We start from the raw sequence: 13,716 nt of genomic DNA, 5'->3' as shown, positions 1-13,716 counted from the left end.
CTGCTTCTGGTCCTGAAATCTGATGTTTACAGATGCTCTCCTTCAAATCTGAGCAGAAATTATATAAAAAAGAGCATTTCAGTCTCTTGATGGACAAAGCTGGAAGTGACTTCAAAAGACACATAGCTGTAACTACAGCTATAGTATTAATCCTTTGGAACAAAATTCTATTATTACTTTTATTTGTTAAACAATTTGTAAAACCTTGTACAACTTTACTTCTGCTTTAGCATTATGCTGTACTTACTGCTTATTTATTTAATAAAAACCAAAATATATTTTCAATAATCTGTTTTATGAGGCTTTGTGCAAACTGTCTTAATTTCTTGAGTGAACAAAATCAACCACAATATTTCATGACAATATTTATTGCACTTTGATATATAACAATAATTAAAGCACATTGCTGTGAGTGGTAGAAAGACATTCATTGAACTCGTCCTGTGTTATATTTCCTCTGTATATTAAAGGTGTGTTTACAACTCATGTAATAAATATGTTACAGATGTGCACAGTAGGATGAGTACAAATGCAAAAGCATACCTTTTTATGGAACTAATATGAAGACAATTCTTTGTGTCAACAAGCCACACACAGTTAGATAAACACTTCTATTATTCCACTAGTGGGGGAAATGTCATTCATATATCACTCTAGTCTATTTTAAAGTGAATTATAATCTTTATTGATTATATGTATGATTGAAAAATCCTCGTCTACTTGGCACATGTCTGTGGCATTCCCATAAGGCACCTTAATCTGTTCTGCATTAACAGAATTTCATAAAAGTGAGTTCTGCATCCTTAAGTATCCTTTTTGGTGGATATCTTTGATTGAAAGAAATCTTGTCAAATATATTGTCTTTGTGCTTTGGCAGGTAGAATAAATAAATTAAAAAAAAATCGCATAATTATATAATCACTACCTTCATGTATAAGTTGAATTGGTGCATAAAATTTGTCATGGATGTCAGAACTCAGATACAGGAATTACTTTTAACATTTAGTTTTATTTGAAAGGCACAAAGCCAGTGCAAATATTATTTTGTGTACCTATGCCATGATTAGCAATTCATTCAAACATTAAAGGAACCTGCTCATAAACATAAATTGTACAGTACTGTCAGAAATGCAAATTCATAGATTGTTTTTGCAACTTTGACTGTGTTTTGAATAAATACATTTTCTAAGTTGTAATTGTAAGTTCGGAAAGAGTTCCACTGCACTTTCCAACATGGGACTAAACAATTCTGACGACTGAATACAAATAATCGCACCATTGATTCATATGTGATTGTAAAGCAGTTGTTTTTTTTAAAAAATGTGCCACATAAACAAATTAGATCTTTGACCATTCGTAGTAAAGTCTGTAGCTACATCATAAACATATTTTATAAGTTAATAGTGTGTGCATTTTTGTGCTTTTTTTAGTGTCCACATTTATTAGTTTTTACCTTAAAAAAGAACAAAACAGTCCCAAAGTCTTGTCTTGACTGTCAACATATCTGATGCGAGCACAATTTTTCCAAAGATCTCAAAATGCAGCAATGACTCATTGTGGAAGAAAGATGAAACCGGTTAATTTCCACAACAACTGCACAAATGGATAATAGCACAGACAGGACATGTTTGACAATAAACTGACATTTCTATGACTTAACCAGCTGCTGTGATAGTTTCACTTGAAAACCATGATAAAGACTCAGAATAAATTATACGATACAACTTTTTTCTTCATTTAACCTTATCTAATATTTTTGGACTTGTAGAAGTTTGGCTTCAGTTTGTCGTTGGTTTTGAAACTTTGAAGGCTGCCTCCAGAAAGTAACAAACACCAGGGATGTCTTCTGGGAAGTTGGCCGGAAGCTCCTGTCTGCTCCTGGGAACAAAGACAAACTCTGGGCGACCTCTCAGCAATCTGGGATGAAGAACATACAAATAAACCATGAGTCTAAAAACAATGTGGCAAATTATTTGACACAAGAGGATATACAGCTCCCTCCTAAAAGTTAAGTATCTTGTCAAAAGCACTTAAAGCTTTTTTTTTCTTTCCATGTCTCTGGTAAAAAATAAATGATACTACACACATAATAGTATATACAAAGGTTAAAGCAATTACTTCAGGGGTTGCTGTAAAAACTCCCTGTGATCATTATTGCTTGTAACGCGTGTTTACCTGTGCGTTGTGGGGCTGACGTTGATTTTTCTCGGCTGGCTGCATGACTCAAACTTGTTTGCCAATGTAACATTGTTCCCAAAAAGGCAGTAGCGGGGCATTTTCACTCCAACTACACCCGCCAACACTGACCCACTGTGGAGACCAATTCGCATCTGGAAGACAAAAAAAGATAATTTCCTGATCACTGTTTGTATGAATTGGGCATCTGCACAGTGTCTCTAAGTAAGTATTGGCTTCAACCTACAGCTTTTTATTTACTTTCATTTACATTCTATGGTGAGTTTTTTTTCTGTACATGCATAATAACAGTTTTTTTTTTGTCTTTTTTTGATGAAATAAATGAAATGGAGAGGATTTGTAAATGCTGATGTTTAAATCCAGCCACAAATTTTCATTTTGTCCAGACAACACAAATTAACATCTTCATAAAAATATCTTCATTGGAACCAGTCCATAGGGGCTGTGGCTGTATGTTTCAGAACCATTTTCCAGCTGGAAGATGAAATAATTATTGTTGAGAAATTTGTGGCTCTCTGCAGCTCTTCCAAATTTATCAGGTCCCTCTCTGATTAAGCTTCTCTTTGCCTCCTCTGTCAGCTTGAGTGGATGTGATGTCTTGACAGGTATGTAGTTGTACCACGTTTTTTTGGAAATAAAAAACAATTATGTCACTGCGGTTGTACACCACTGTGTGTTGGTCCATCACATAAAATCCCTGAAACGGTAAAATGTGCCAATAGACTCTATTGGCATGGATGCTATTGCAATCCATTGTATAAGAAGCACATTTTTATACTTTTATTGTAACCAACAGTTTGCAAAGTGATACTTAAGCAGATTAATGGGAAAATGTAGCAAGTATATTCGCCAAATCTTAATAAAGGGAGGGTACATTTGATATAGATTTTTTTTTTTTAATTTGTTTCAAGAAACCGGATACAATTTGTTAGCACTCAACGAACATGCTAAATATTTTGAACAGCAGCTATGAAGGTAAATAATGTCTTAAATCTTTGACCGACTCCACTTAACAACCACATGGACATCATGTCCTAGTTAAACTGAAAACGAAGCTCAGATCAGGGCCCTGGGGAGCTATTCTGAAGATCAAACAGTATGTTTGAGGTCATGTTCAAGTAGAGGGATGAAGATGGAATCAGTCAAACATTTCTCTAATTCGCTATCTTTTTTTTTTGTTTTTGCTTAAGTCTAACTTTTGCATTCTCATTTCCATGCTTATTATTAAAATACAATTCACTAATCATCCTAACTGTTTAAGGATGTTGGTATGTTAAGTGGACTTCAGAGAGAGCAATAGCAACCACTAAAGAAATGTCAATGGTGGCATTTAGGATAAATATGTAGCCTGGGAAGAAGTGAATGTGAGAACCCATGTTTTATTTTTAAAAGGTCTTGCCTCTCCCAGGCCAAACAAAGTTTGTTAATATAATATACGTTGCTGGTATTTTCTAGGACCACACAAAGAAGTGATATTGATGCTTCTTGTCCATGCATTTGGTTGCTGTGATTAACTGTCTGACTGTGTTTAGATATGCAACAGGCTACACTTTGCAAGCCTATTACAGAACCAAATCAAACTCAAATATGTCACCTTGCAAGTATGGTCAAGCTCAGATTCTAGTAACTATTTCTGATGGTTTTTCCAGCGAAGCTAATAAAAGTTAATAGAAATCAATCTCAGGGTCATTTTATGTTTAAATCCCGGAAAAAACATATACTTATTGACAACTACCCTAAAGCTCGTAGATATTCTGTCACACCGAAAAATGTAGAAATACAACTTGTTTTATTTGCATTAATAACTATGGAAAAGCTGATTTTGTTTAAGACAATTGTTTATTAACGTATTTTTTTTTCCTAACTGAATAAAAGCACACAGATGAAATGCAGAATTCTTCATTTTTAGTATGAAATTATGTTTCCCATAAAGACACATTTATTTTAAGGTTTTCAACATCATGTTTACCAGTGGAAGGCCCTGCATTTCACAATTAACCATCGGGAAAACATTGAAAGTATGAATAACTAATTCAAGATACAATTTAATTTGTTTTTTCTAAAACTGAAAGTCTTTCAGTAATGACAGAAAACATTTCCAGATCAGAGAAATCTCTGCCTGTTTAAAACTCTTCACATGAACACTCTCCAACTTCACTGCAGTCTGCACAATTAGAGTTAATGAGGTGTATTACCGTGATTGGTGCTTGACCCTTACCTGTATCGGTTCTCCTGTTGGCGTCATGACTTCGTCTGACAGCTCCATCATTTTCAGAGCCATGAGTGCAATCTGGACTGCATGAGTCTCACTCTCCTTATGTAAGCCACCAGCCACACAATAGGCATCACCAATGGTCTCCACCTGAAGAGAGCCGAAATGCTGCTACAGTAATTCTCAACTGCTCAGCTGAGACAGAACAAAGCCTCTCAGCAGGTTTTTGTGGTCTGCCCAAGCTGAAGTCAAAAGATTATTTGCACAATTATTATTGCTTGGTTAGTTTGATCTCCCCCCCCCACCCCCTCCCCCAAGCTATTCAAGCTATTTCTGAAAACAATGTTGAAATGAAGAAAATGTAGCTTAAACACAATGATTAATGTCAAGTGGCTGCTCATCAAAAGCTTCTTGTGTAAAAAAAGAAAAGGTTGGAATACAGCCAAAAGCAAAACTTTTACAAATAACAGAACCTTAGAAATGCTAAAAAGTCAAATGTTACTTCTGTCTTTTCTTCTTGTCATTTGTATAAATCTGGTCTTTAGCTACTTGGCCCAGATTAGATGAAACTATTTTAGGGTGATATGCAGAGTGGAAACAGGGGCCTTAAGCATCCTCGAACCATTGCTTTTTACAAGACGTTTGACAAATGTGCTTCTCTTTCTGTTTTGCTTGTCTGACACTTTGATTACATTATCCAACATTGCTCCAGGTTAGAAGCCGTCTGCAGGCTTTACTGTTGTTATAACTAAACTAAGAGTCGACCTTTTAGTCAAAGTAGATTTGATCTATTTTTTTTCTTTAATCCCAATTAAGTGCTACCGCTGATCAAACAAAAATAATCAGAGTAAATTGAAGGAAAAAAATGCTTTCAAATCAAAGCCATCTAAACCAACCTGGCCTTTTGTGTATTAACAAATTGCATTTACTTGCTAAATCATGAAATGACTGATTAGCCACATTTTCTGTCCAATTGTGCAAGCCATGTTAAGGCCAAATTACTGATATAATTTTAGAGTCATGATATCCCTTAAATAGCATGAAGTAGCCTAAAATATCTCAGAGAGCAGCAATATGTCCTGATCAAAGACGCTGAGGAACAGTAGGAAAGCAAAGCTATTAACATTCATCAGTCTGGAAAGGGTAACAAAGTCATTTCTAAGAGTTTGGGGCTCCAATGAATCAAAGTAAAAACCATTATCCCTAAATGGAGAAAACATGGAATAGTGGGGAAGTTTCCCAGCAGTGACCAGCCTGCCAAAATTACTCGTAAGAGCCCATTGAGGAGGTTACAAAATAACACAGAGTGTCTAAACTACTGCAGACTTGATCAGTGATTCAGCTGTACCAGAGAGACTGGGAAGCAGTGGCTGACTGCTGACCAAAACGAACACAAAGGTTTGTCTCAAATTTATGGAGCAGGGAACTTATCCAAAGCACCCCACAGCACATTCACCCTCTAAATGGCTGACAAACAAAACAAAATTAAAGTTGTTGAGTGGAATAGCTGCTCTAAAACTTGAATGATATGTTCTGGATTGACTTTAAGGAAGCTGTTAATTGGTAAAAATGCTCCAATGTGGAGGAATTGCACCAATCCTCAAAATTAATGCGCAGAGACAGAAAAGGCCCATTACTTGTTGCGAATGCAGGTGGATCAGGAGGTTGTAATGTTTAAGGGCCACGAATTTTTCAGAAAAGACTAGGTTTGCTTATATACAGTAATTATCACTTGAAAACTGCTTTTTGTATTTACTCGGGTTATCTGTGTTTGGAATTGATATTTGCATAATAATCCAAAACATTAAAATGTTACAAAAAAGCAATAGCAGAGACAATCAGCTGGGTAACACTTCCACTGTACCAGAAACAAGAGACTTAAACAGACATGCACATTCATTTAACATATTTTTTTTAAAGGTAAGTATAATCTTTTTCAGACTGAAAAGTGAAGTTATTTGCTCTTGCTTACATTCAATAGTATTTTCAAAATTGTTTGTAAAAACAAAAACTTGCAGAAAAATGAACAATTACTATGCTGCGTTTAACTTTACTTAAAAACATAAAATCTGTATTTTTGCAGAGAGCTAGCACAGGCACCTATAGGGTTAATGGTACTGTGATGCCTAACCACATTTCTCCTTACAGCTTTTTACCACATCTTACAAAACAAACATAAACATATTGGAGTTTTATCCACTGACAGCCACCTAAACAAAATAAAGTACATCTTCTTACTTGAGCATACCTTATACACGTCCAGCTCTCCACACTGGTGGTCAAACCTGGTGTACAGCTCGTTGAGCATGGTGATCACTTGCATCGGTGTGCAGACCGCACAAACAGCCGTGAAGCCCACTAAGTCAGAGAACAGCATTGTAACTTGATCAAACTTCTTGGCCTGAACCGTTTCACCCTGCCACAGCTGCTGTGCCACTTTGCCAGGGAAGATGCAGTAGAGAAGGTCCACCGTCTTCTTTTTCTCCTCCTCCAGGGCCTGATGAGCGTGCTCCAGGGCTGCCTTGGCTTTCCCCAGCCTCTTCTTCAAACCGTCCTGGGCTTTGGCCTGCTCGCCAACCAGGACCACGTCCCGAAGTGCATTATGGATAGGAATGTCTGACAGGTAGAGGCCACAGCCTGTTAGCTCCTCCAGCTTGTCTACACACGGTGAACCCAAGAACAAGATGGCATTTGACTCTGAGACGTAAATCATCTGACCTTTAAGGTCCATGAGCTAGGAGGAAAAAGAGAAACATGATAAAGATTGACTAAGGAGGAACGTGGCTTACATTTTTGCAAGAGATGTGTAAAGATCAGCATGTAAGAAGCGTTTCCAGCAAAGCTCCCTGACTTCAGAGGATACAACTACGCCCCCAGAATGATTCATTTACCTTGTATATTAAGATTTTAAATGTCTTTCATTCAACCAATTGGTTTTATTCTGGTGGGAAATCAGACTGACATTTCTCGAAAGATAGTTAATAAATGTAAATTGGGTTTTCGTGCTGAAAAGCAATTTGTTTTTGTCTATATTTCATCCATAAAATGCAATGTCAAAAGTTGGAATTTCTACTTGGCATGAGCCAAACAGATTTAAGGTGACATCAAGCTGTTGAAATTACTTCCAGTCACAAGACACTTACTGGTAAAATAAAAGATTAGCTTACATTTAAATCTTCAAGGGGTATGAATCATTTTCTGATAAACTGTAGCTATGTAAGAAAAAAACAAGTTAATTTTCTCTTTTGGCCTCCATGTATTTAGATGATCTAACATACAATGTAAATACACTTAATTTTATGACTGTGTGTAAATATAAACACGAGAGAAACTGAACACAAACATGTCAAATTCTAAATCTATAAAACCACAGCTGGATATGGGTTTCTGTCGGTCGCAAGTTTAGAGGGCTAAATCCTCGATTTATATTCTAATTCAAAGAACCTTATCAGAGGGACTGTTTACTAACCGCATCGCAGCATTGCCAGGGGAGATGTCATTAATTCACTAACGAACCACTGTAGTCCAGACTGATTTTTTTTTTGGCTCAGCAGCATGTAGATGAATTGATGTTATATTTGGTCCAGACATCAAAAGTGGACATTAATAGTGCCTGTCTGCCGGCTGAATTATACCTCTGCTTTTCATCCCTAAGGTTACATTCGCTCTGATGAAGAATACACTGATGTATTCTTCTCCTTACAGCCTGTGATGACTTGCAAATTTGCAATTCTTTGTAGTGTGGTTTTTCTGATTTTCGTGATTTTCATACAGATGAGAATTTTGATTTTTACAGTTTGATTTTTTTTTCAAACGTTTCTGAGCATGTACCAGTGAAAAAGCATGTGAGCAAAATGACATCTGTAAACTGTGTGCTAAGTGGTAGGATTATAAAACTGAACTTGTTGATTCAGTTAATACAAAGGTATGTGTTAAGGTTTGTTATACTTTCTCATGGGATTTCCAGCATTGCTCCATTTCTTGGTACGCCTGAAGTAAAAAGACTCTAAATATATCCATGTTTTCCTGTATTAATCTGACATTGGGGCATTTTGCTGCAGTTCTCTTAACAGTGAGGCTTTCAGATTGTATTACTTCCCATCTTCCTCTTTCAGTCTTCTTTGTTGCAATTCCAGTTGGTTTGAGAATTTTATTGCTGTGACTGTATATTTTGGTTTTCATGAGCAAATATAATCTTGCAGCTATTTTCTGGCCTTTAATTTAACAACTGGCATGTCCTCCTGTCCTTCCCCTTTTGAAGAGAGCCTCAGAGAAAATGAACTTTATAATGCATTTCATTTTCCTAGAGGACAACTACTATTATTTCTATCTGAGAACCGATACTCTGATCAAGTCTAATACACAAAGTTGATACAACAACGTCTTGAATTTTGCACAAACAGACCGAAAATTTTCACTTCTAAAAATATCTTTTGTTTTTGTTTTGAATGTCATTGCGAAGTTGCAAAACAATTATTTCAATCTAAGCATTTGTTATTTTTGATAGGCTCGTGTGTGGGCGGTGAAGCAGAGCAGCAGGAGTGTTTTCAAATTGCAACATAATTCAGGTTAATTGTGTCACTTCCACTGACATTACAGTCGTATTTTTACACCGGGGAGCTGTCGGTAACACAGTATTGACTCCAGATGAAAGACACTGCTGTGTCTGCTCACTCACCCACTCACAGATTTCCACCTGTTTTACACCACCGTCACGTTTACTCGTTGACGCTTTTTTTTTGTTGTTGTTGCTTGTCAGGGTGACCGATTGCTGTGCACTCTTGCTGAAATCGCACCAGCATGGCTCTGCATTTGATGGGTAAAATGCTTTGACATTTGCTTCTGATCTCCACTGGGGGTATAATGTTGATCTCCACCTCGGGACAAGTGTGCTCAAGTACAACATTAATAGGCTTGACTGCTTGTAAACAGCTCAATTTTTTTTTTAACCCTATGTCTCTTTCCTTTTAACATCAACATAACCGTGAGAAGATTTCCAGCCTCATGAATCAAGAGCGTCCCTTTTTTTGAGCAGAGATGCATCAATCAGAATCCTGTGGCCAGTTACCAAGCTCCGGTTCTTGTAAAGCTTTGACCTGATGATACTATTTTTTTGTGTTGTAGTTTCTCTTACAATGTTATAAAAACAGCCTTCAAAATATTCCCTTAAAGTCTCTACTCCTAGTGGGTTTTAATTATTTATAACGGGAGAAGAATCGTGCCACTGTATATGATTACACTTTTAAACTACTGTCTTTAGCATCTCAAAGTAGCAATTAGCACAGTTAGCAATGCTCAAATTATTGAAAGAGTGACCTCTGGGTATGCACGCTAGAAAATGTAGAGCATCAACAAAACCGCAACAAAAATGAATGAGTTTCAACATGAAAAAATACAATACACCTTTAAACAGCTTCTTACATCTCTTTGCTTTCTCTGAATTCATTTTAAACATCTCACCAACCCTGTAAATAGCTATTTTTGATGCTTCTTAGTAATGCCTTCCACACCAAGGAGTTTGATTGCTATCATCTAGCGCTTTCACTGATCCGAAAAGAAAGTATGTTTTTAATCAACTAGTCAGGGCAAATCAATCTAATCCCACTTAACACTTGATTTCTAAGTGAATCTCTATCATTTAATTCATGTCTACATACCTTCCCTGTGTTGTCTGCAGTAGGAACTCCATGCTTGATCCGAATGATAAATTGTGCATTTAGCATGGTCAGAATACCCTGAAAGGTGCATTTGATCTGTGGGGAGACAATGGAGAAGTATTCTTGGAAGGTCGAAGACCGTCTCTGTCCATCCTTCCTAAACAGTCTCTTTCTGAGCCCATGTCCTATTTGAACCAGAACCATGTCTTGGTCAAGTATCAGGTGGAAAGGGAATATAGTGGAGAACAAGGAAGTAGGGAGGGTCCCTGCTGAGGTAGCCCGGAGTGGACTGGGGCTGAGAGTTTTAGCATCCTTTACTACAACTGTGTACAGGAGACTGGGCTGAGGGCTGGACTGCAGGATGGTGTCTTTAGCATTGGGGGGATCCTTCAAAACATCCACAGTAGTGTTATACAGCAGGCGTGCAGCAGCTTTGATGACACCAGGGAAAAAAAGCTCAGTGGAGGGGCGGGGGTTGAAGAAATAGACAGTAAGCAGGTCCGGATCCTTGTCTAAGCACAGCACCGATGGTTCGTTTACACAATCGTCTCTGTCCGGGTTGGGCGGCACGCTGCTCTGTTTCAACAAGACATTGAAGCTGTTGAGGAAGTCGTGCAGTGCACCCCCCACCACCCTTAGAATGTGCTTGTCCTCCTCGTAGCACATATTGAAGATCTCCTCGCCGAGAGCAATTTCCAAAGCCTCCATTGGGATTGCTGTCAAACACATGAGGAGAAACAGATGAAGATATGAAGCAACCCATCGTTGTTGTGTGAGCCGTCCTTTGCCAGGATTGTCAGTACCTGTTTTGGTCGCATAACTGTTCATCATCTCAAGCAAATGCTCCAGTTCATCACTGCAGTTCTGGTAGCGAGCACAGCAAGCTGCTGGACTGAAAAGCCCACAGATAACATATTCAGTCAGGAGTAGCTATGCTCAGGAAAGCATGTTTTTACTGGCAAGTAAACAGACTGGTGGCCATCGTCAAGGTATGTAAAGCTTTTAACACAAAGATTTTCCCTCACACTGTTAATTACAGTTAAGTCCAAGTTATCTTAAGTCATCTGGAGCATAAATTCAGATGTTTTCAGAACACAAACAATCATGGTGTAGAACAGGGGCCACGTCAAGATCACCAATGTCTTCAAATGGCTGGTTCTGGCAGAACATATTGATAAAACCAGTCACTAGCAAATTGCCAAAATATTAATTGATGGATGTCTCAGAAATCAATGAGTACTTCTCGAAGTTAAATTATGTTGAATGGTTTTACACATTGATCTAATTTAACAGTGTACAGATTAAAAACTGTGTTGATTTGAATAATAAAGTATTATTTAAGTACATAACTGTTGTCTTGAAAGTCCTATTTATGCCCTCCTAGTTCTTCTTAAGTCTATGTCTAGAATGTCTAGAATGCTAAGTAAACTTTAAACAACTTTAGGTGTTCTTGCTGTTTTGTCACTTGTTAGTAATACCTTTAGTTTTACTCAGAATTGTAAAACTGTACAATATTTTGAGAAGAATTAACTTGTTTCTTTTATCAGTCTAGTTTTTACTAAATATGTAAATAACAATAGATACATGCCATTTTGTAACTGTAGTAATCAATGAGATGTTTTATTACTTAGCATAATTATTGCTTTTCTGTTTTACAAAAAAATAAATTAATTAATCAAAGCATAGATGTGAAAATACTGCGAACATACGAACCCTTGTCGCCGTTATGTGGTCATTCAAGGTTATCAGATGATGAGATTCTCATACCATTTTGTGCTTACCACTCATACAATAAACAGCCTTTCAGAAATTTTTGATCAAATGTTTTTTTTTCCAATTCAACTCCTCCAAATATTTACTATTTCATGGCATCTAAGTAGCTGCTTCAAATGTACCAAAACACCACTGAAACAGCGAAGCAGGTAAGTCAGAGCTAATTGAATGTGAAGAAATAACACTGTCAGATCAACGTCCAATTCTGATCCTAATGAGTGAATAGTGTTTGTGTGTGTGTGTGTGTGTGTGTGTGTGCGTGCGTGTGTGTGTGTGTGTGTGCTTCATTTCCTCTACGTCGAAAAAGCCATTTCTTTTTTTACTCCCAGTATCCATAGCAGCCCCAGTCTGTATCCCTCCTTATTGTTATTATGCTCATTAGTGCAGGTCTGGTAGTGAGACTGACAGGAGGAATTTGTGATGTATTGGGAAACAGATGATCCAAATGAGCTGCAGCTTCTTATGTCGTGAGAAGTAAGAAGCTGTTGAGGTGGATTAGGCACAACAAAGATTTTTCAGATGGGAAATGCATGCAGTGAATACAGTCTGCTTTGTTTTTCAAAAATACAAATGGAAAATAAAGACAAGTTACCTCCCAGAGTCCCTGCTGTGATCTGCTAGTGTCATCATTCTTTGGAGAGCAGTGTGCAGCCTTTGAAACTGTATCACAAAGTGTCGAGCAAGTTAAAGGTTATAAAATGGTAGAGACTTGAATTCAATTGGTTTAATCATATCAGGATTACAGAATTTCATTATTTACATAAACAGGTATTAGGATCCCTGCTTTTTCTACAGAAATGCGACAAATAAAAAAATAATAAATAAAAAAATAAAGACATTTATTTATTTATTTATTTATTTCTGTTTGGTTACATGAGACGCAAAATCATGCATGTTTTCATTAAGTTACCTCTGGACATGCCAATTTTCGGATGCTGTCGCCAAGTGTGTGCAGGTTAACTTTGGCTCTGCTTGTCTTCTGTCGAGGTACAGACTGGCTTATTTTTCCATGCACGTCCTTAGAAATAGGCGATAAATCCGCAGCGTCAAGTGAGCGCTCCTCAAAGTCTCCGAGCTCATCGTTTTTGGCGCTGCCGGAGAACGGGCACTCTCCTGATAGCTTCAGTTCTTTCAGTTTAGCGCAAAACATCTTCCCCTTTTGTAAGCGAACAATCTTCTGGCTGCACTTGAGTATTATCTCATTTCAGAGGGGGGCAGATGTGACCGAGCTGCTGCGCTCTCTGTGAGCATCCCCATCATCTCGTCTTGCTCATCTGGATACCTTCGTACTCCGTCTAGGTGCAAATTCAAATCATCATCACCAAAAGCACATCCCGAGAGCGCATACAATATTCATTGGGAAGCTGCATGGGCAGCTGATGGCAGGGAACCAGCGTTGCCAAAAGCCAATGAGCAAGTAATGAAAAAGAGCGGCAGCCCAATCCATGCGCAAAAGGGGCTGGTGTAGGCTAACTGAGGAACCTATCAGCCATGAGAAATTATTTCCAACCCACTGGTCGCATGCAAGATTTTTCTGTTCTCAACCCAGATGAACAACTGAACTGGAGGCTACCAAACTGGTAATTATGAACACAAACGTAGCAGTGTGTTCAGCTGGATTCGAGATTATTATTATTATTATTATTATTATTATTATTATTATTATTATTATTATTATTATTACTGAAAAAGTTTACAACAAAACTTTTGATTGTTCTGGGATTACGCTCCACATTATTCAAGCATTTTCAAGAGTAACTCATTTTCCCTTTTGTAAGAGAACAATCTTCTGGCTGCACTTGAGGAGAGATCTTCAATAATTTTTGACTTTTTAGATTTGGTTAAGTCTCTTTTTTTTATCCATCTGGCCTAAAGAAA

At 37.5% G+C, this 13,716-nt stretch overlaps 1 protein-coding gene across 1 annotated transcript; it reads right to left on the bottom strand.

Annotated features, from left to right (window-relative positions):
* Window positions 1-352: 352 nt before the first annotated feature.
* Window positions 353-13,295, bottom strand: gucy1a1 (guanylate cyclase 1 soluble subunit alpha 1). The gene is made up of 8 exons (XM_007551761.2): window positions 12,749-13,295; window positions 12,431-12,498; window positions 10,869-10,957; window positions 10,066-10,781; window positions 6,657-7,142; window positions 4,415-4,558; window positions 2,176-2,330; window positions 353-1,917 (listed from the first exon to the last, which is right to left on the bottom strand). Exons 1-8 carry the CDS (start codon window positions 12,986-12,988, stop codon window positions 1,779-1,781), a joined length of 2,037 nt encoding a protein of 678 aa, XP_007551823.1. The 5' UTR covers window positions 12,989-13,295; the 3' UTR covers window positions 353-1,778.
* Between the last annotated feature and the right edge of the window lie 421 nt (window positions 13,296-13,716).

This window comes from Poecilia formosa, unplaced genomic scaffold (genome assembly GCF_000485575.1).
Source record: "Poecilia formosa unplaced genomic scaffold, Poecilia_formosa-5.1.2 Scaffold44, whole genome shotgun sequence".
NCBI lineage: Eukaryota > Metazoa > Chordata > Actinopteri > Cyprinodontiformes > Poeciliidae > Poecilia > Poecilia formosa.
Note: the sequence above shows the minus strand (reverse complement) of the source record. Positions and strands in the feature narration are given on the sequence as shown.